At 38.7% G+C, this 23,706-nt stretch overlaps 1 protein-coding gene across 26 annotated transcripts in view; it reads left to right on the plus strand.

The window, feature by feature from the left end:
- ZMYND11 (zinc finger MYND-type containing 11) overlaps positions 1-23,092 on the plus strand; it is a 118,901-nt gene extending 95,809 nt beyond the window's left edge. For 21 of the 26 annotated variants that reach the window (XM_050805162.1, XM_050805170.1, XM_050805180.1 and 18 more), the window contains 11 exons: positions 5,528-5,605; positions 6,258-6,350; positions 7,809-7,896; positions 8,436-8,491; positions 9,907-9,984; positions 11,057-11,175; positions 15,576-15,783; positions 16,192-16,260; positions 17,140-17,412; positions 17,713-17,898; positions 21,047-23,092. In XM_050805162.1, the coding sequence (XP_050661119.1) occupies positions 5,528-5,605; positions 6,258-6,350; positions 7,809-7,896; positions 8,436-8,491; positions 9,907-9,984; positions 11,057-11,175; positions 15,576-15,783; positions 16,192-16,260; positions 17,140-17,412; positions 17,713-17,898; positions 21,047-21,169 (1,371 nt within the window). In that variant the 3' untranslated portion in view covers positions 21,170-23,092. The remainder of the gene's footprint in view (positions 1-5,527; positions 5,606-6,257; positions 6,351-7,808; positions 7,897-8,435; positions 8,492-9,906; positions 9,985-11,056; positions 11,176-15,575; positions 15,784-16,191; positions 16,261-17,139; positions 17,413-17,712; positions 17,899-21,046) is intronic. The other 5 variants (XM_050805174.1, XM_050805185.1, XM_050805167.1 and 2 more) reach the window with 1 other exon arrangement.
- The last annotated feature ends 614 nt before the right edge of the window (positions 23,093-23,706 follow it).

Genomic DNA, 23,706 nt, shown 5'->3' on the forward strand with positions numbered 1-23,706 from the left:
ATCAGGAGTGGCCAATAGTGTCTTCCAGGCAGAAATACCGAAGGGCACCAAGTGTGTCTGTTACTTGATTCATGCTTTGTCTGTTTTCTACCTAGAGGCATCTGGTTCAGTGTAGCCTGGCAGTTACTTACAGCTGGCTTAAGAATCCCTTCTTCAAGATGTTCACATTTTCTGTTATTTTTTTCTTAAAGACGGGCAGCCTCAACATGTACTTTAGTTCTTCCATAAACATCTACAGCACTGCTTCAGATCTGTGATTACTGTCACTTTTAAGTAGTTACAACAACTTTGCCATGCCATAGAATGTTTCTTTCTTGATTACTTGTCAAAGTTAACCACAGTCACTCCCACATGCCAGCAGGTGATGTGAACTCTGGATTCTGACCTGAACCCTGTTACAGGGAGGCCTTGGTTGAAGAATCCTCAGGCCTGCAAATTGAGAATAGGAATAATTCTTCAAAGCCTGAGAAAGATTTGGATCCGAAATAATCTGTACATATTATAAAGCATTGTTTTAATGTTTTTCTGACCTTGTTGTCAAGAGCTATCTGCTTAGTTTACTTCAGAAGCTACCTCTTTCTTAGTTGTAGCTTTTTCTCAAGTCATTGACAATGTTTTGGTCTGGCTGACAGGCGCCAGCTGAAGCCCTTCAGTGTGAACGCCACAGAAAGCAGCTCCACAGCTTGTTACCTTAAAAACCCCCAGAAATCTCCTTGGACAGCCCTGGGACAGAGTGTGCAATGTCCTGTTGATTTCTTTTGTGAAATGCCAAGTCTCTAAATTATAACTAGAAAGTCTTGGAAAGAAAACCCTCAAGTTTATCAAATGTGAAAGCATCTTACAGCAAATGTTTTGTTCCTACAAATCACTGGGAGGGATTTTGCTTCTGTCGAGAGTCCTCTTGTTTGTTTGTGTCAGTTCACCGAGAAAGCGCCTCAGCCTGTGAATCTGGGAGCAGTTTCTGTCAGCCTCTGTGGCCTTCCCTGGGGTGGTGTGAGGCCCATCACAGAGCAGTGCTTGAGAAGGGCTTCATGGTGTCTGGAATAGGATTCCTCATTTATCACCGAAAAGGTGGGTGGGCAACAAGTAAATAAAAGGAACATAGAAGCTTTCAACAAAATAATCTCCTTTGACTGTGAAATTCCTTTTAGTCAGTCCTTCTATACAGCCCAAATCATTGAAGTTTCTAACTATAATAACTGAAAAAATAAAAAACCCAAATACTTAAAACATAACCCCCATAGCACCCTTAGCGTATAAATGAGAGAAGTATTCCTCTTTGTGCGATTGAGTAGATTGAGACTGTCCTAGAGCTGGTAAGTTAGGATTCAAAATAAAAACTCAGGTTAACCTCCAGATCCCTTTAAAAGAGCATGTGAAGACACACCACTTGACATCTCAGAAGACCAGCACAGGTTACAATCAGGGCTGCTGCACCAGTGTGTGCTTGTCCGTGTTTCTGTGGCGCGGTCTCTCAGGAAGTTGGGGCAGCGCTCTTAATCACAACTCTCGGAAACCCCTGGGGGCTTTCAGGACTATGAATGCCTAGACCCCATCCTGCAACCAGTTGTATCAGAATTTCCGGGGGTGGCACCTAAGACATTGGTGGGGTTTTTTCCTTTGAGGTAAAATCACATATACACTGACATGCACAAGTCTTAGGTGCCATTCGAAGAATAGACAGGCGTGCACTGGTGCAACCCAAGTCCCATCAAGCTACGGGGAAGCTCGCTCTTGTCCTGGGCCAGTAGATCCCCACTCCCACGCCCCCTCCTCAGACAACCATTGTTCTGCTTATTTTCCATGAGGGGTAAGTTTGGCCTGTTCTAGAACTTTATAGAAGTAGATATTGATGTTTCTTAAAGGCTTCCCAGGTGGTTCTACTGTAATAGACACGTAAGTAGGATATCTGAATCTGAATGGTGCTTTGTTAAAATGAGGTGTAGAAGACACTCCTGGGGTAGTTATGAAGGCAATATCTTCAAAGAATTCTGGAAGTTTCATCAGAGTTGAGAAGATGGGGTGGGCCCCATCCGGGTGACCTTGTTTCCTTTCATGCTTTACTCAGTCATTTTTCCAGGCCCAGATTACCACTTTTAATTGCACTCAGAAGGAAAGAGATACTCTAGCAAACTAGTTCTAAGCATTTTTAAACAGACAAAATCAGACTTTCATCCTCTATTATACCACTTAGTTTTGTGAAATTAAGGCACTCAGCATGAACTGCCTGCATTCTGTCTTTCCAAAAATAAGGAAATGTTGCTTGCACATGGTTACACCAAATTAGCAATTGATTTAAAAATGTTTAAACAGATAGAACCAAGTTTGTGAGAGCGTGTAATATCCACAATTTATGTTAATTCTCTAAAAAGAGTAGGAACTAAATATAGACCTTTATTTAAACTGGGTAATTACATGAACAAGTGTTACCTAAACTTCTGTACTACCGTTTCAAAGAAAGAACAATCTAGTTAAGATGTTTTAGCTATAGTGATATTAATTCTGATATAAAATTCTGATTCTAGCAGTGCATAATCTTTGCCCATATAGAAACAATGGATTGCTTTATTTTCTAAAGAGTTAGAAACGAGAGAGGTGAACGTGCAGAAAGGAAAAAACAACAAGAAACTCCTGCACATAATGCAGTGCACAGCACCCTGAGACAGAAGCAAGAGGTCTTGGCTGGATGGAGCAAGGCTGGTCAGCAGGGCTCAGGCCTCCTCTCCCAGCTGTCACTACTCAGGGGACCAAGAGCCTAGAGCTAAGATCCAGAGGGGAAGGGATTCCTGCCCTGTTGAATTGATGGAAGGCTGTGCACGATAGTGGAATATTAAAATTATATTTCAGCGCTACATAACAGTGCTGGTTGTATCTTTCCTTTGAATAATGTTTCCTATTAAAGGAACCAGAACCCCACTGATGGTATTATAAGACTTCTAACCTGGTGTAGATTGCTATTATGTCTGAATTTAGATAAATTCATACTTTAATGATATTGATATTTGAAATCAGTTTTAATAGTGCACCCAAAGTTTGAGTTGGCATGAGAGAAGGCCATGTGGCTAGAAGCATGAGTTTTTATTCTCCTTTCTTTTAAGAAGAATGTAGATTTTATAAGCGCCAAGAACAACATAGCAATCTCTGACCTTCTTAGCTTTTCTCCTCCCTGTATCTGACAGTTCATCACACTGCTTATTTAGTACAGAAAGCAGTGCACTGAAGGATGTCCATTCTAGTAAGTAGCTGACCGTGCTTCAGATCCAGGGCGCACCTTCTGCATTCCTGTGTGAGATGCCGAATGCAAAACGGAGGATCGTTTTTTATTGTGGTCTAGGGTACAAGTGTACAAGAGGTGCCCGCTAGTATTTCACAAATGTGTGTGTGTGTGTGAAAAGCACTGGGGATCTTGTTAAAAATGAGAGTGGTTTTCAGTGTTCTCACTACAAAAACCATTTAGCTCTATTTCGCCATTGCACATATTTCAAAACATCACACTGTACCCACAAGTATATATAATTTCATTTTGCCAATTAAAATTTCAAAAGTTTTTTAAAGAGTTGCTAACCAATGCTGCTGATTAAACAAACTTAATAACTATAGAGTTCAGTGTTTGTGTAAAGTTTTGTCTCTAAACAGTGCATATGGCCAAATACTGTGCTAATAAATTACTTGAGTGAGTTCTTCATATCCTTCTTCATGTGGCTGTGCTCAACTCATTTTAATTTCAGTTAAGTTCTTTTGTTAGTTTTCAAAAAGAGAATTCTCAAGTTACATCAGTTCCCCCTCCCAACACCAAAAAAATAAACACCAAGATTATAAACCCTGGGTTCAGGAAATTTCATTGCACTTTACATTCCATATCTGTGCCATGGGTACTGTCTTGGCCATGCATCACAGTCACCTGAGGAATAAACAAATGAACAAGCAAATACAAATCACAGGCCCTGCCTCCAGAAATCACAGCCCAGATGCTCAGCGAGTGATGCTAGCTGCGTTTCATAGAAGTTCAGTCCGTATCTCTGATGCCAGGCCAGGCGTGAGAAGAGCGTTTTATGAAAGTTCAGTCCGTATCTGATGCCAGGCCAGGCGTGAGAAGAGCGTTTTATGAAAGTTCAGTCCGTATCTCTGATGCCAGGCCAGGCGTGAGAAGAGCGTTTTATGAAAGTTCAGTCCGTATCTCTGATGCCAGGCCAGGCGTGAGAAGAACTGCTCTGTAATCGGCGTAAACAGAGCCACTGTGGGCACTGGGCACAGGCTACAAAGCGGCCTGAGGAGAGAGCACTGACTGCACTGCCAGAGGACCTAGGTGAGAAGTGGAGTCAGGAAGGTGCAGTGCAGACATCAGGTAAATGAAGTCAAGTTTAGTTTCTCACTAGTAAAATGTGTTTCCACTTGTTATTTAGATATTTTATGTGTATCTAAACAGTGTGTGTAAGTATAATCAATTCCCTTAAGCCCTAGCTAAAAGTTCAGTAATGTGAGAAATATTTGTCCTTTCCTCTACTGTGTTTAGTATACTGGAGTGACTTCCTATGCTTACAGTTCTTTTAGGAAGAATTATACCATTGGGCAGAGAATCGTCATCTAGTGACCTGAAAAGTTAAAGCATCTGTTAAAATAGCGGCCACACCACCCATTTCCTCTGCAGTGTGAGCTGATCCCATTTCCCATTTCCTCTGCAGTGTGAACCGATCCCATTTCCCATTTCCTCTGCAGTGTGAACCGATCCCATTTCCCATTTCCTCTGCAGTGTGAACCGATCCCATTTCCCATTTCCTCTGCAGTGTGAACCGATCCCATTTCCCATTTCATCTGCAGTGTGAACCGATCCCATTTGCGTGCCTGGTGTTTTGCCTTTGCTTCCTTTAGGCTGTTGTAACATCAGGGACTTTGACTAAGGAAGTAGGCACACTTGTCCTCATTTCCTAGCTGTTTAGAAATAACATGCGTAGAATCCTATTTTTTCTTCATGTGAAAGTAGACTTTTTTGGTGCAATAAATTGAGGAACCTAACTAGCCTGCAGGCTAGACTAAGAATTGGAGTTATTCCTGAGTAGATCCATGGCGCTGAGAAGTGGAGATGTTAGTGTGCAGTGAGTGACACAGATTTTCAAAATCACCTTTTAAACAAAGAATACTGTTATATTGAAATTCACCATTCATTATTGCTAATTTAAGATGTTCCCTCAAAGGACTTTAGCCAGTGATATTGTTTGTAAAATAAGCGATTCTCCCTTATGTCTATTATTTGTAATCTAAAAATTAAGTTTTAAAATACCAAGAAAAGAAAAAATATATACTCCTCTAAGGATATTATATCAGGTACAACATATTTTTAAATTCTCACCTTGTTCCATTAGATGCTGTTTTTCTTTGCAAATATCCAAGATTTCTCTTTGTCAAATATGTTAGAAAAAGTGCATCTTTTAATAAACTCTTTGCATACTGTTTCATATATGTCTTTTACATGAATATAGACATGAATTATCAGATTTTGTACCATTTTTTATTCTTTTATTTTCAATAGAGCATTAAGAAGAAGAATACAAACAAACAAGAGATGGGCACATACCTGAGATTCATTGTCTCCCGCATGAAGGAGAGGGTGAGTCCTGCTCAGGGAATCCTTCAAAATATCCCAAAACATATTTTACTGTGGTTCATTCTTTCAAAGTTGAAAGAGCGAGAAGTAACAAATATGTACATAGCAATATGAAGTGTGGAGAGCACCCCGTCATATTTCTTTTCTGCAGTCAACAGTTCTATAACAGGCAGTTAGATTTTTTTGTCTGTTTTTGACATGGACATTTTGACATAAGCTACATGAGATTAGAAACGTTTACATTTTTGAATGTCATTCATCAGAATGAACATTTTCATTGATGATGACTCTTTAAAATGAAAGGTTTTTCCAAATAACTATTCTATCACAACTTTAAGGAATGTCATATTAAACTATATAGTAGTATATGTACATTTTTTCTGTTAAGTTTTAAAGTACTTCCTCTGAGATTTTGCTTTAAAGGTAGAAAATCCTGGCCGGGCGCCATGGCTCCCGCCTGTAATCCCAGCACTTTGGGAGGCCGAGGCAGGAGGATTGCTTGAGCCCAGGAGCTCAAGATCAGCCTGGGTAAGATGGCGAGACCCTGTCTCTGCAAAAATAAAAAATAAAAAGAAAGTATTTTGAGCTTTAGGAATTGATGTCTTACCTGCCTTCCTTTAACCACATTTAAATTGATGTACTAACACCCTCTTAGGCTATAGATCTTAATAAAAAGGGGAAGGACAGTAAACACCCGATGTACAGGAGGCTGGTGCACTCAGCTGTGGACGTTCCCACCATTCAAGAGGTAAAGTCGGTTTCTTTTATTTCCACTTCAAATAAATTTTGTTAACTAACAAGTTAAAGAATAATGTAGCAGTTAAGCAGATTTTGGTTCTTCTTCTTTCCTTGAAAGTATACTTTTTTCCACTTCCTAAAACAAAAGACAAGCATAACTACCAAATGAAGCATTATTAATTTGTAAATTTCATGTGCTTACTGTAATACAAATTAGGTGTCATCTTTAAAAGGCCTGGTTCTAAAGATGAGCAGCTTATAGCTTCTTGGTCCTTGTTGATGTAAGGAAATGCCTTACAGCCTGGGCAGTTTAGTATTTCAGATGTGAAGAATGTTTTCCAGGTTTAGCAGTGGGACCTGAGAGTTCCCCTCAGAAAAAAAAGTAAAGCATATAACTGATCTGCAGTCTTGGGAAACAATAAAATGAACAACAACAACAACAAAATATGGTTAGAAAAGTTAATTATTCTTAAAGGTCTTAATTTTACTGACTGTAGCTGAGGATTGCTTTAGTTTGTTCACGTCCAGTAACAAATTGCAACAAAATCCAGTAGAACACATAGACATATTTGCAGTCAGGGTTACTGAATTACTAATTTTGCGCCTCATGTGTCATGTTGGAAATTTAAAATCTTACGCTTGGTCATTATAGCCTATAGGGAGACCACAGTAATAATTTAAAATCATCTTACAAGTTTCCTTAGTCCCTGAGAAGGACTATAGCTGTATTATTTCAATATAAGATAAGGGTAAATGAAGGTTTTTCCCTTAAAGTAACTGGTAAATCCTGGAACAAACCAAGTAGTTTTAATTTTACCTCCTACCCCCAGCCATAGCCCCTTCTCCTAAACTGTAAGATCTCTACAGAATATGTGAGAACCCAGACGTCCCTTCCTCCCCCACTGCCTTTACTCATGCAGGTTCCTTCCTGTTGAAATCCTCTAAGATTTGGCACAGAGAGGGACACCTGAGATATTTATTTATAAACCAATTCCTAGCCCCAATTCAGAATTACAAATATGTCTTAGTAGTTACGGTAAACTGTCACAGAGGCTAACAGTTCTGTTTTTCAATCTTGATCTTCCTGTGTTGTAAAGAATGACAGGTGTGTGCTTAGGGTCTCATCACCCACACTGGCCCAGGCATTCATGTGTTACAAAGCTTAGCAGCAGCTTTCTACATTGTTGTCAAATGAGATGTTCAAGCCATTAACGTTCACTCTGATAAATTAACGTAGTATCTGTGTGGCTGCAGATATCTGACCTGTCATGCTTCCTCATCCTGCATTATTAAAACCAGCCGCAGGTGGAGTTGTTGGTTTCTTTTACACACATTCTCTGTCAATACTGTGGGATGGCAGTAGTCATCCTGATGTCATCCTAGAAAAGTCTGCTTGTCCTATGAACTTAGTCCAGACAAGTGTTTTCATGGGTAACTCTCTTCGTCATTCTGTTTTTGCCCCCTGCAGAAAGTGAATGAAGGGAAATACCGAAGCTATGAAGAGTTCAAAGCTGATGCTCAACTGCTTCTCCACAATACCGTGATTTTCTATGGAGGTTGAATATTTTTGTGTTTTTTTGTATGCATTTTTAAACACACCATTTACATTCCATGTTGAACACTATCTTTCATAAAACATTACATTCAAAGAATTAATACCTTCATGATCTACAGTAAGTGATAATGTTACAGTCTAAGGTTAGGAATATCTGCTGATACAGATTATAGAATGGACTGGCCAAAGATAAAATCATAGTATACTAAATGATGAAAACACAATTGTTCTTTACAGTTTTATATGTATTTGTTTTAGCTGAGAGGTTTTTTATAAGCACTATGATTAATTCTGATCATTTCCCCAGAAGTATCACATCATCCAAAGGTAAGGTCATGCTCTATACCTAGAGAATTAGTGGTTGTGTTGGATGGAAAGCAAAAGCCGCCTGTGTAATTTCATTTTGCTATTGTTATTTTAAATGGACATTTTGGTTTGAAATGGTGGATGTCTCCTTTTGCAGACTGAAGGAAAAGGATACTAACTTCGAATCTTGTATTTGCAGACTCTTGCTTATAGGTAATATGTTTTTAATTACAGCAGACAGCGAACAAGCTGACATTGCGAGGATGCTGTATAAAGACACGTGTCATGAGGTACTGTTCACTGCCCAATAATTGTACTCTTTCTATAATTGAAATTAATTTATTTCAGGATTGCACTCTTATCTACATTTTAATTGTACCATTTCCTTTAAATGTTTTTTATTGCTGGGTGTGGTGGCTCAAGCCCTGTAATCCCAGCACTTTGGGAGGGCAACTTGGGCAGATCACAAGGTCAAGAGATCGAGACCATCCTGGCCAACATGGTGAAACTCCGTCTCTACTAATAATACAAAAATCAGCTGGGTGTGGTGGCGCACGCTTGTAGTCCCAGCTACTCGGGAGGCTGAGGCAGGAGAATTGCTTGAACCTGGGAGATGGAGGTTGCAGTGAGCCAAGATAGTGCCACTGCACTCCAGCCTGGTGACAAAATGAGATTCTGTCTCCAAAAAAAAAAAAAGTCTTATTTTCACGTTTGATGTAGACGGGAAATAATGCAAATAGAAAAATAATTCTCATGAAACTGGGAGTCAGATTTAGTTACTAATTAACTTCTACAAGGGAACTCTCAGCCACCTTCAGGACTGTTGCGTTAGCTACGTGCTGCATGCGAATGTGTCTTGCTGGGCAGATGTGCAGTAAACATTACCCTCTTGTAATGAAGGATCCAAATTTACATCCCTTCTAAACTACATAGGCAAAAAGCAAACCCAACCAAACAAAAATGAAGTGCATTTAAGGAAGTATATCTTTTGGTGGTCTTACTTAAAACACTCAGCCATATCATCTTTGCAAAAGTTCCTCAGTTTATACAAAAAGTTTTGTTTCTTGAATTCATTTCAAATTTGACTTTTGTTTTTATTTGTTCAATAAGCATTTAGTGGGTGCCTCCTATGTGCCAGGCGGTATGTGAGAAGGAGTGATCACAGCAATAAGCATTTACTGGGTGCGTCCTGTGTGCCAGGCAGTATGTGAGGAAGAAAAAGGTGATCACAGTGCAGGCCTCCTGCTCATAGAGCCACATTCTGAAGAGGGAGACTGGGAAAAAGGAAAAAGAAACAGATAAAATATGTCTGTTTACAAGTTGTAAAAGAATGTTATGAAAGAAAACGAGGAACTAAAATAGAGAATGAGGCACAGGACTGCTGTGATTGGTAGCAGATGTTGTTACCTTCCTGAGGAATATTCAGTCTGAAGTGCTAACCAGTGAGGTCTGGGCAGGGCCCAGTCAGACCAGCCTCGGCTTCTGTTCCAACTGGGGCCTGAGACCAGCGACATGGTTCTAAGAGGACAGTGACAGGGTCTTTAGTGCCATTTATTGAAAACTTTAAAATTTAAGCTTAAAAGATTAAGGAACAAAATTCAACACTATTTATGTATGTGAATGTTAATTGACATGGATACATTTTACATAGTTTAATGTGTATGTATGTTTTATGTAGGCTAAAGTAGTTTCTTTTCTTTTTCAGCTGGATGAACTGCAGCTTTGCAAGAATTGCTTTTACTTGTCAAATGCTCGTCCTGACAACTGGTTCTGTTATCCTTGTGTATGTGAAATTTTGTGATTTTTGTTTTTTACCTCTTAAGTGTGTAACATACAGCTCTAACGAAGTTTACTTCCGGTTTGGTTAAAGATTATAATTTTCTTCCTAAATTTCTAAAATATCATAGTATATATGGGTTTAATGAGTATAAACAACTGAAATGAAAAAAAAAAAAAACAGGGCTTGTTACCCATTTCTGATTTTAAAATGAGATATTGGATAAAAATAAATCTTGGGTCCTTTTTCTTTTTGAGACAGGGTCTCACTCTGTCACTCAGGCTTGAGTACAGTAGTGTGATCTCGGCTCACCATAGCCTCGACCTCCCCCAGGCTCAAGTGATTCTCCCACCTCAGCCTCCAGAGTAGCTGGGACCATAGGCATGTGCCACCACATCTGGCTAATTTTTGTATTTTTTGTAGATACGGGGTTTCACCATGTTGCCCAGGCTGGTCTCAAACTCCTGAGTTCAAGCAGTCCTCCTGCCTCAGCCTCCCAGAGTGCTGGGATTACAGGCATGAGCCACCACGCCCAGCGTCTGGATCCTTTAATAAAGTGAATTTTTGTTTCTCTTTTCAATTTTTCACGAGAGACCTAAGGCTTTGCATTTGTCTGTAGCTGTAAAATTTCCCCAAAATGATATGGCTTCAAGCCGGGCACTGACAAAGGGAATTCTGAGCATTCTTGGCCAGCAGCCTTGGCTGCCTGAGAGAAGCCAGCCCTGTGAGACAGTGCTGTGCCAGCCTGAAATGTCCCCATTTCTAACAAATTCCCGGGGTGCTGATGCTGCTGGCCCCCCGGCTGCACTTGGCAAAGCGGGTGCTCTTGTCTGCCACCATCATGCATGTGGATGGCCTTGGCTTCAGGGGCAGCCATGCTCCAGTCCCAGCCTCTTACGAGGAACTCTGATGCAAATAGAAAAATCAGTCAATCCCAGAAAAAAAAATCTTGTGTTTAAGAGTTATGAAATAAATGTTTTAGAAATAATGGATTATACGTGGCTAGTTTAATATTAATGGTACACTTGCATTTAATACTTTAAAAGTAATATAACAAGGTAAAACATTTCATTTCCAGATACCTAATCATGAGCTGGTTTGGGCTAAAATGAAAGGTTTTGGGTTTTGGCCAGCCAAAGTCATGCAGAAAGAGGACAATCAAGTCGACGTTCGCTTCTTTGGCCACCACCACCAGAGGTAATTCGCGACCCCATGTTCAGTGTCACCACCGTGCTTATTAAGTCCTTAAGAAAGTCTGATGATTTCTCCATCAGAGATGCATGAAGTTTATTTTAAATTGAAAAAAAAAAAGGCACATTATGCAGCCAAGAATATGTTCCAAGATAAATTGTTTCCAGGTATTTTTCAGATACTGTTTAGTAAACAGGACATTTTTAATAACTGACACTGTTGAACTTCAGAAGCACATTAGTGCTAAGACTGAATTTATAGTACAATGGGCAGAAGGGCCTCAGAATGTGTCCATTCCATAAGACGGTAATGACATCACAGTTGCTCTAGCCATCTTCAAGGCTCAGTTAAAGACATAGACTAAAATCATCAATCTTGTGATCTCAGAATGTGTGTACATACCTGAAGTGTGCATAAAAATAAGCCACAATAGGAATAAAGAATTAACATGCAATTTATTTGGTTCATTTAACACAGATACTGAGATAAGGTGAAAAAGTGACAGTAGTCAGCTACGCGATCTAAAAGTGATACTTTGCAAGGATTTAAATGAACAGCCCATGGGGCGTCTCCTGTCGTACCAGGAGGCTACTAGTGCGTAGAGAAGCTGCACAATGAGGGGCCTTACTCCTGCCTGTGGTAAAGTTTTACTTGGTCTTTATTTAATTTAAACAGAAGTGTAGTTACAAGAAACCTATAAATACTATAAATTTCCCAAAAGGTAGTTCTGTTCTTTCATAAGTAGATACACACTTACCTGACACTCTCATGTCAAGAAACATTAAATGATGATCCAATAAAATAATACAAAATGAATGTTTTAATTACATTATTATTAAGTGGTAATTTTTAACATACGCTTAATACCTTATACCCAGATGGTTTCAGTTTCTTATCAGAACAGGCAAGGAGGTAATGTATTTTTGGTAGGTTAGGGTAATTCTTTATGTGAGATTGTGTCCTTGCTTCACCGTCTTCTACCCTAATCTTGACACATTAGTCAGTTTCTGTGAGCCTGAGCAAAATAAGGGCCTCTTGTAAGAGTTTTTGTAAGGTTTAAAGAAATGTTTAGAGAGACTAAGCATAGTACCTAGCACACAGTGAATACTCAGTAAAGGTCAGGTTTTATAATACAACAAATACTCAAGGAATAATGGGGGACAGTTTGCTTCAATGTTTTTCACATTAAGTAAAACACAGTTAACTTAGAAAAAACAAGAATTCAGTTATTTTATAGCCATACTAATAGGAAAGAATAATCTGATAATTAGAACTTTTTATCTATATATTTTTCTTTTTCATCAACTTGCAAGTAGCTTTATAGTGTCTTCAACCGTGAGTGATATTAATAATGAGTTAACTGGTTAGATGTCATTCAGTACACTATGCAGAAAATATTTTTAAAGAATATTTAGGCTAATCTGCAGCAGTCCTAGTCTGTCACCTGAAGGGAGAATTAAAACATCAGATTGCATTTTTAGAGGTATTTTTTTTCCCTCAAGCTTCTTAGGTCCTAGAAGATTTTACCTAAATAATTCTAGACCGATGGGACTCTTAAGGACTTTATTTTAGAAAATAAGAGAGGTTGACAAACTATGTAAAATCATTTTCCTTTTTCCTGGATACAATGTGAACAATTCGAAGTGACGGATTGGTTAGGATATACTTTATAGTCTACCATATTAGAATGTTTAAAAAATTTGATAAAATTATAATCATGAATTTTTAATTATTTCAGCAACATATGCTCAAAAGTTCTAGTTGCTGAGGAGCCTCTGGTTGCAAGTTCTGGCTGATAGTTATTCTTTGCTAGTCCATCATATTGTTACATGTAAGTGGGAGGAAAAAGAATGAATGGTTTTGTACCGTTCGTTTCCTCCCATACGCGCCAGCAGAATGTGCCGCTCCTTCGTAGACGATGAGCACGTTGTAAATTTCCAGGAAAAGGGTCGAGTACGATTGTGTTTACACGTGAGAGCTGCTGCAGTGCGGTTTCTGTAGGACTTGCAAGATTTTGCCTGCCAAAGAAAGTAGCCGGTGAGACCTGTCTTAAGGAGGCTGAATCTTTTTGCTGCAAGCCACTGGTGGAGGGCCCAAAACAGGAGGCCCTTCTTTTGCTCAGGCCCACAGAAACTGACTGATGTGTCAGGATTAGGGCAGAAGACGGTGAAGCAAGGACACAATCTCACATAAAGAGTTACCCTAACCTACCAGGCACAGACAAAACAGAGCTGGAGCACTTTGGGCTCACTGACATCAGATCGCAGAACCATTTTATTCTGCACGTATAGTCCGAGCATTGACAGACATAGAGCCAAATTAGACTCTTCCTCTTTTTATTAGGCTTACCTTAAATTACAGGGTGTTTGTTTGCTTTTTTTTTTTTTTTTTGTAGATCAGAGAGCATACCCTGTGATAATTTTTTAAACTGAAATCTGATTACCTACAGTACTGGAGTTGATTAAAAGAGAATAGAAGTACATCACGAACTGTGTGGAGGCTTTTTAAAGAACAGATGTGAATCCATTTTATTTAAGATAAATAAGGAAAATACCCCTGTAGATACAAGTTCAATCCAGGTAGTCAGCACTGCTTATAACAGAATTCTTTCTGAAAAGCAAACTACTTTGAAAAAGTCAACAAACCCCTTTTATTGAATTCCTACTACGTAATAGGAAATCAATAAACATCTGTTGACTGGAAGAGTAAATATATTCAAAATCTAATGGCAAGAAACTCTTCCACAAGCATAATTTCATTTGCACTCTGCATTAGAGTTTAGTTTTTCAAAGTTCCGTTTACTTTGATATGGTTTTTAACAGAGCACTTATGCCAGATGAGATATAATTGATATAATATTCACCAATATATTTATAAATAATGTTATAGAACTTCACATCTAACAATTATAGCTGTTGTTAGCATCTAGTGATGCAGATTACTATATATTTAAAATGTGCTTCTAGATTATAAAGTTTGGCTTGTACAAGGAAGTAGAAATCGTTATTTATGGCTGAGCCACATGTGTGATTCTCTAAGAGATTCCTTCAAAACAGTCACAGGCCCAGTATTTCTGGAGCTCTATAATTACAGGCCAGGGATGAAAACTGTGATATATATGCTTGTAGCAGGAAAAAAAATCTTTAACAGAAAACTGAAAAGCATAACTGTGTGTGTTTCTAGTACCATATCGCAACGTGTACTCTGCTGTAGAAAATGTCTGTTACTCATGCATCCATATAGTTTCCTACCTCATTTATGATGTTCCCTCTGCCTGGAATCTCTCCACTCACATTGTCTGCTGTCTAAATCTTTCTTATCTTCCAAGACCAAGGCCGAATAAAACGTTCTGACCACTCACAACCAAATGTAAACTCTTCCTCTCCATAGCACCCTCGAGTACCTTTACCTGCTGCATTGCATTATAATTATGCCTTAGTTCTTTCTGACAAAATTGTAAGTCCATCAAAGGCAGAGGCAGTGTAGGAAGTGCCATCCTAATAATCAGAAGACCCGAGAGATTCCAACCACTACTAGTTTACCTTAACCCCTGTGGGCAGCGTCTCTTGCTGCTGTCAAATGAGGGAATGAAACTCAGGACCACGTAGACCCCATTCACTTTTCCATTCTTTGTAGTGCCCTCCCCTGGTACACAGTAAACATCTGTTGAATACAACATTTGGGATGGGTACGAATTTAAATCCAGAAAGAGACCAATGCCCAGGAAAAATGTTCTTGAATTTTTAGCATTCTTTCCAACAGAACCAAATATAGTTTTCATTCGCTAGTTTTAGATATGTATTGCACTTATGTTCACAGCTAACTACATTGTGGCTAAATAATAAATGGCTCTGCTTGTTAATCTGGTTTCTCTAATGAGTAGAGGCATGATGCAAATACGACTTACTGGATAATATTTTTAGATGTTCCCATTTTATATGAATACATGTATGTATCTTGTGAAAATTTCTGGGCATTTTCAAGTGATTCTTTAGTGCTAACTGCAAATAGCTAGATAGGTTATATTAGTTTACAGTATTCAGAACAACAAATAACTTTAAAAGGACTTAGGAAGAATACAGATGTGAACTGTGACAAGCTAAGCTGATTAAATTGTGAACAATTGGGAGGCATTTGTGAATCGAATTCTGAGAACTTTTGTTGACTGTGAAAAACAAAACAAATCTCATTTATTTTCCACTTGGTAACTGTTTATTCAAGCCATGACGAAGCCTAAGTGATTGCGGTTTTTGCAATTGGCAGAAACGACAATTACTTTTGCACCAAGCTAACAGCTGAGAACTGCCATAGTCACACCTTATGGCAGGCAGGGTCCACTGAAGCCCTCGACCACCTTTCCTGCCATTTGGGGTGTTTCAAACTATCCCTTTACGTGTTTTTCCTAGGGCCTGGATTCCTTCTGAAAACATTCAAGATATCACAGTCAACATTCATCGGCTGCACGTGAAGCGCAGTATGGGTTGGAAAAAGGCCTGTGATGAGCTGGAGCTGCATCAGCGTTTCCTACGAGAAGGGAGATTCTGGAAATCTAAGAATGAGGACCGAGGTGAGGAAGAGGCAGAATCCAGTATCTCCTCCACCAGTAATGAGCAGGTGAGTGTGTCTCAGGAAGGAAGTGCCTATTCATTATTACTTTTAAATGCAGAAATCTTAGTGTACACTCCTCACTGTAATGAACAGATTTTGACATTTTCCTTCCCTTTTTTACATTTGTAAAGTGCTCTGCAAAAGTAAACCAAAACCAATTCAAATGAATACATAGATGTAACAATGACCTTGACCCTGCCAGTACCAAGAGAGTTAAGTACAACTGCTCCTCCCTGAAGGTGCGCTAGCTCTTTCAAGCCAGAATAGTAATAAGTCAGTGGTAACTGAGTGGATGGAAGGATGCAAAAGGTAGAAATGTATTCACTTCTCACCTGTGGGTCCACTATGAGTGTTTTCAGCAGAGAAGTATTTCCTAGTGTCTGGAATAATATATTACTTTTATAATGCCCACAGCTAAAGGTCACTCAAGAACCAAGAGCAAAGAAAGGACGACGTAATCAAAGTGTGGAGCCCAAAAAGGAAGTAAGTTGCCCACCTCGCAGTATCCAGGTGGCAAATGAAACAGGAAATATTTTCAGAGTATTTTGTATTTTCAAAGTATTTCAAAGACAATCACTCTTGGTGGATACTTGGAAATTCAGTTGCTGTCAATCGAATAATATCCATCAAGCTGAAACCAGTCTTCTGACTTCCCTGTCATTATCTGTTACCCTGGAATAGCATACATGCTCCAAGTCTCCATCTTAATTCAGCAGCCACTGACCAAAGCTTGGCTAAGTGGGAAGGGCACGTTGCTATTAATACATTTCCTGGGAGATCTGATATTTTTCCTAAGTATTATTAAAAACAACACATTTATCCAGTATATCGGTTGTGCCAACATTTGAAAACTTGAAGGAGACTGTGGTTGAGCTCAGCCGTTTTAAGTGATATAAGCTCTGCATGTTTTAAAACTGTGTAAATCTGGACACATTTCAAACATATATTCAGTGAGAAGTGGTTTAGGCTTTTAGGAAATTTGTTAATGAATCTAGTCCAATGAAGTGATTATAAGTTGACAATACTTTTTATATTCTATAAATTTTTATGTTTATTTTAAAAACAAAACTTACAGTATTAAGTAAAATTATAAATGAAGCTTACGTTTGTAATTGTAGCTGTTGTTAATTGTAGCTGTTGTTAATTGCATGTTCTTTTCATTCACTGATTGGGGGAGATTTGTTTATTTTTAAATTGTGGCAAAATATACATTAAATCTACCATCCTAACCATATTTTTTAACAGAAGTTTATTATATGGCTGTTTACGTATATCACTGTATTTTTAGCCTAATAGAGTAGTTCTTGAACTAGTGAATTATATTGCTTTGTTTTGCATCTAAACTCTTGTCTTACCTTTTAGGAACCAGAGCCTGAAACAGAAGCAGTAAGTTCTAGCCAGGAAATACCCACGATGCCTCAGCCAATCGAAAAAGTCTCCGTGTCAACTCAGACCAAGAAGTTAAGTGCCTCTTCACCAAGAATGCTGCATCGGAGCACCCAGACCACCAGTGATGGCGTGTGTCAGAGCATGTGCCATGACAAATACACGAAGATCTTCAATGACTTCAAAGACCGGATGAAGTCGGACCACAAGCGGGAGACAGAGCGTGTTGTCCGAGAAGCTCTGGAGAAGGTAATGCTTGTCGCCACACTGGGTGCCCTGCTGCAGCCGGCACTCCTGTCATGGTTAGGCTCCTTTTACTCATGCATCAACCCAGTAGCAGCTTTTAAATGTAGCAATAGAATGACACCAGTATCTTTTATAGCATTTCAAGTAATAATGATACTTTTCTCACCTAAATTTTTTACACATGTAATGAAGGGGAAAACGGTACCTCATGCAAGTAGAAACGATGTGTTAAGTTTCTGTTCCGTTGTAGGCGGTCTGTGTAAGTCGTGCGCTGACTTACTGTGGGTTGTCTTTTCATTCCAGCTGCGTTCTGAGATGGAAGAAGAAAAGAGACAAGCTGTAAATAAAGCTGTGGCCAACATGCAGGGTGAGATGGACAGAAAATGTAAGCAAGTAAAGGAAAAGTGTAAGGAGGAGTTCGTAGAAGAAATCAAGAAGCTGGCAACACAGCACAAGCAACTGATTTCTCAGACCAAGAAGAAGCAGTGGGTAAATACCAGTCTTTTTTAGACTGTTATTTCTGAAAACGTACCACAGGTATGATGCCAGTTTATTCAGAAGGTAGCTGTGGCACGTGCAGAAGATGTTTCTGAAATAAGATCAAATGTGAAGTGGTCAGCTTTAGTTTTTAAAATTTTATTAACAGTCCTATGATCTCTCAACCCCAGATCCCGTATTACTGTGTACTGCTCAGGATTATTTTGTTAAATTGAGATTATAATACCTTATTACATATTTATTACAATTAACTTATATAATTTCTCCATCTATGCAAATATTTTATTTGGGCAAATTGGCTGGCCCTAACTTTTACCTGGTGATTTCAGATGGGTAACATCCAAATGGTGAAATTATAAATGTAATTATCACAATAAAGAGTTTCAGATTTCCCTGCACTTAACATTTATGCATTAGATTTTGTTAAAGAAATCAATTATTTTTACTTTATAGTAGTGACATTTCACTGGTCTCTAACTACCCTCCCTTATACCTGACCAGCTAGTGTCATTTGTCGTCATGTCCGGCTCGCGAGTCTCATCCTCCCCACCAGAGCTTTTGAGTACACAGCATCCAAGTGCTCATCTTACAGTCGCCACAGTGCTCAGTGAATTAGGGAAAAGTTTTGCTCCCGAAAGCTCATAACTTGGTTTCAGTTGACTATATAAAGTTCTGTGATAAACTTTAATTCTTCATTTTATCCAGCCTATATTATATAAATACACATAAACTCTTCATGAAAGAAATATTTTTAAATCTGTGACAAAGATTTGGCAAGAAGGAAAAGAGAAACTTAGCATATAATTTAGAAGAATACATGAAGATAACTTGGTAGGAAGAGGTGGTGAATAACAAAATAAATATTGTTAACAAAAGACCAGGCAATCTGTGGAGGGAAAAAGAGAGCTTTATTTTCTGTTAAAAAAACAGCCTGCACATTGGGTGGCACAGCCTTCAGTACAAGTGAAAGTGTGCTCTCCGAAGAAGAAAATTTCCATATTCTTTAAGAAATTTCATTGGTGCTAGTAAAGTTTTGAGGAGCTGACAAGCTCTGATTGGTGACGGATGGCAGTCGGCAAAACTAGTCTGAGAGTTGCAGCCAACATTTTGTGTTCCAAGTGCTTTTCCCCCCAGCTCCTCAACTCAGTTTTAGTTGGGTATGACAAGAATGACTGAATTTGTGTGATCAACTCTCACAATATCATTAGATAGGAATTAAGGTATGCTCAAGATAACAGAAGCACAACACCCAAAGACGCTCATGCCTGTAGTCCCAGTGCTTTGGGAGGCCAAGGCAGAAGGAGTGCTTGAGCCCAGGAGTTCAAGGTTGCAGAGAGCTGTGATCGCACCACTGCACTCCAGCCTAGGCGATGGAACAAGATCTTGTCTCTTAAAAAATTTTTATGAGTAGAAATCTCTTAAGTTTACTAATAAAGAATCAAGAAAATGGGAAGAAGAGGCCATAATTATAAAACTGTCTTTTATAGCACTTTACCATTTGTGAAATAGCTGAAGTGGGTATTTTTGTACTCTAAGATGAGGAATTTAAGACCTATTAAAAACCCAGTTGGCAGAGCTGAGCTTTGTATGCTCATCACATTGGGTCTAGTAGACTAGTAAAAGGGTTAGAATTCTTTCTTCTTGGCCAGGCTCCATGCTCACGTCTGTAATCCCAGCACTTGGGGAGGCCGAGGCAGGCAGATCACTTGAGACCATGAAACTCCATCTCTGCAAAAAATACAAAAATTAGCCGGGCATGGTGGCGTGTGCCTGAAACTCCAGCTACTTGGGAGGCTCAGGCAGGAGAATCTCTTGAACCCAGGAGGTAGACATTGAAATGAGCTGAGATTGTGCCACTGCACTCCAGCCTGGGCAACAGAGCGAGACTCTGTCTCAAAGAACAAAAGAATTCTTTCTTCCCAATTACATCTTTCATTGTTGTAAGAAATAGAATAGTATTACAGGACAGAAAGCATGTAGGCATGCCAGATGCCGAATAATGGATGTCACGAGAAACATAGAAAGATGCATCTATTAAATATACCCATAGAAAGGGGGAAATTGAAAACGGATGAATACACAAAGAAAGAGTAGGTACTTGGGGGAAGGGATGGTGGTGCTCTGTCAAGTCTTAAAGATGAGGAAACTAAGAAGTTAAATAGCTCGATCTGAAGCCGTGTGACCAGTGGGTGGCACAGACCCCAGATGTGAATCCCGACATGCCTCACTCAAGCTGTTTCCAAAATTCACTCTGCACCTTTCTAATGGGGATTTTACTGAAGGTGCAATTGCTGAAATAATAGATAATAATGCATACGATACACAATCAGGAAGAAAATTAGAATTTTTAGTATCAAATGTAGGCTATTCTCCCTCCAGGGCTCTCACCAGCCATCAAATCTGCATGTGTCTATCTACAGAACTTTCATATTTATACTGATCTGTTGTGAAGTGTTTACATTCAAAACAGTCTCTCATCTTCCTTGCCTCACTGTGGATGTCTGTTCATGATACTACCATTAGTTCACCAAGCTAGCTTGGAACTTTAGCTTTACTTTTTTCACTGTTCTTCCATGACCAGAGTTCAACCACGGTACTATGGACCCTTGCACTAGAACATTCTTCGGGGGAGGTGTACATTGTGGGATGTTTAACAGCATCCCAGGCCTCTGTCCGCCAGTAGTACCTTCTGCCCCAAAGTTGTGACAGTCAAAAGTATCTCCAGACATTGCCAAATAAGATGAACACTGAGACTTGGCCACTAGATTTGAGGTTGTAAGTGACCTTGCTAACAGCGTATTAGTGGCATGGGATGAGTAAAGACTGCAGCGTAGCTGGAAAGGGATGTGAAGTCAAGGGCATTTTAAGAAAAGAAACGGGAATGACCCCCATAGAGATGGAAAAAACAGTGGTGTCAGGTACCACCTGACAGCAGCTTGAGTTTGCTGACAGCCGGGCACGAGCTACAGTCATCGCAGCGCTCCCTTTCCATCTGCTGTGCATAAAACGTATTCAGATTCCACAAAGGGTCGAGCCAGAAAGATCTGTTAAAAGCACCACCTCAGGAGTCTGCCGTTTTAACCAGTCTCTTAGACATCCACACCCCAGTCTAAAGACTGCCCCGATTTCTTCCCCGCAGTGCTACAACTGTGAGGAGGAGGCCATGTACCACTGCTGCTGGAACACGTCCTACTGCTCTATCAAGTGCCAGCAGGAGCACTGGCACGCGGAGCACAAGCGCACCTGCCGCCGGAAAAGATGAAGCCGGCCCTTCCGGAGTCGCCCCAACGATCACTCTTTCCAGACACAGCGGTTTTTGTTTCCAAGAAGCCAAAATTGTTTAGAATTTGCTTCCCATTTTGCACCAGCCTTTAAACACTTTTCGTGAAGAAATTTTGCACAGTAGTTTAAATCTTTTGTTAATGCTCCTCCGAAGTTTTTCAGGGGGTAAAAGTAACATCAGTGGAGGGTATTATTTTAAATAAATTTTAATTGAGAATTTGTTGCATTTTCAGCAAATTTTAAAACATTTTTAGGTTTTACAGAGATTTTAACCTTTAAACAACAGATCTTTAAACAGGTGAATACAAGTGAGTTTAACAAAGAAACATTTAGAATAGATCTGAATGTAAGAACTACAGAACTGTTTCAGAAATAAAACATACTACCTTGATGTGACATTTTTTTCTTAACCTTGTTGAGCTGGTTTTGTTCAGCTTAATTTACTGTTCAAAGGCATTATCTGTTGGTCACACCAGTGGGTATATGATTGAATTTAGGGAACAGGGTTGACACAGCAGGGCTAGTCCTGCATATTTTTTCTTAAATATTTCCCAATTGTGTTTTTCATTATTTCTTTTCAATATATAACTTTTATAACAAATTATTAGCTTTGATCTTGTAGTTTAAAATTGCAGGGAACTGGGGTAATCTTTTACTGAGCTGGATCTTAGAGAAAATGAATATTTAAATTTTAAAGTTTGCACATTTCATCTTTGTCCTAACATGAGTGCTTGTAACAAAATAAACAACAAAAACAAAGAGCCAAAAACTACCTTTATCCACATGTGAAATTACAGATGAGGCATACAAATTTATTTAATGCTTCCCCTTCCCTTCCCACATATCATCTCACTGCCTATTATCTGGTGTCACCTCATGTATTGTAAGTTAATACTAAAAGAAGAGAAAGCACTTAAGTTTCACAGAAGCCGTTATGTTTGTAGTAATGGGTCATTGCCTACTAATGAACTCCATCACTGTACACAGAATGAAGAATAATGCATGTTAATTTTCTTGTATTAAAGATGCCGTGATTTGTAAAAAGTCTGTATTTTGCGGAATGTCTGGATTAAGAAGCATTACCAATAGGAATGGATCGATAGTTGAATAATGATTTTTTATACATAGATATATAAAATACAGCCAGGAAAACTTAAATTTCTTTTAAAATATCTCACAGTTTATGTGTTTTTTTTTAAAGACTGATCTTAGAACAAGTCAAATTCCCATTTATCATTTAGTTATTTTTTGAGGTTAGAGAAATAATTTGTAAATATTTATTTAGACCTTTGATATTTATTAAAGCAATTACTCACAATGGAAGTGAAAGAATCAGGAGAAAAGCCTTTTAAAAAGTTTTCTCCAGGTTTGTCAGGGTCACTCTAAAGATAAAAATGTAACTAAGTCTTCTGTGAAATATCCATCTAATCTTGATGCTGTTGCAGATGGTGGTGACACAAGTTAATTGACAAACTACTGCCAAATGGTGCACAATATTTTGTAAAAAGTACCCAGTAGCCCCATTTCATACAATGTTCCTAAATTACGCAGTGACTTGGCATCATCGCTCCCTCCTTGTTGCTGTGTAATTGGAGTTGCCACAGTGTGTGGCGCTGATGGACGTGTCAGAACCGAGAACACTTAACCTTCTTTGATTGTTTTTCAAGTTTTAAGACTTCGATCCACCCCTATGAGAGCAAGTAATTGTGGAAATATTTTTGGTGTAAAATCATTCCAGAGTATGTAATATTTAACTGATAGCTGCATGAAAGTGAGATTCGTGTTACTTTGGCTTTTTTGTCTCTGTTGACACGGTTGCACATTTCCAAGTTACTACAGCGTGAAAACTGTGTGTTTAAAAAAAAAAAAAAAAAAAAAAACAAAATTAAAAAAAGAGATTGTGGCCTGGTTTTGTAAAAGTTTTAGGTAAAATTACAATTGATTGTTTTAGGAATCATTATTAAAAATTTTCTGCAAATCATAAAGCTATATCGAGGTGTTGAGCTTAGCCACTATGCACATTGTAATTATTCATTGTGGCTGTCCAGTTCTATGATGCATTCTGGCATTTTGTAAGCTGCTCTGACTAGCAATATATAGATTCATTTAATGTGTTAACATTGGTTAATAAATGTATTTAAAAAAAAAACTAGCTTTAGAAATTTATTTAGTCTAGCCCCTGTATCCAACCAAATACTACTGTTGCTAAATGTTGGTCATATACTGTGGCTCACTCTTTGGTGACTATTTAACTTTATATAAAATCAGTGTGTTAAACATCATTCATTCACCTAAACATATAAATTGAATTTACTTTCACCAGATCTCAAAAAGACCATACATGATATAAAAAGGAGAGGATGATGATTGTATCAGCTGCATATCAATTATTGCAAATCAGCCTGAAAAACAGACAACTCAGAATGGAGCAGATTCTTAATTGGAAGCCAGCTGAGGCTTACCCTTTGCTGTTTTCATCTCCTTGTTGGTATGGTGGTTGCAGGTAGTTAACCAGCC

This window comes from Macaca thibetana, chromosome 9 (assembly GCF_024542745.1).
Source record: "Macaca thibetana thibetana isolate TM-01 chromosome 9, ASM2454274v1, whole genome shotgun sequence".
Lineage (NCBI taxonomy): Eukaryota > Metazoa > Chordata > Mammalia > Primates > Cercopithecidae > Macaca > Macaca thibetana.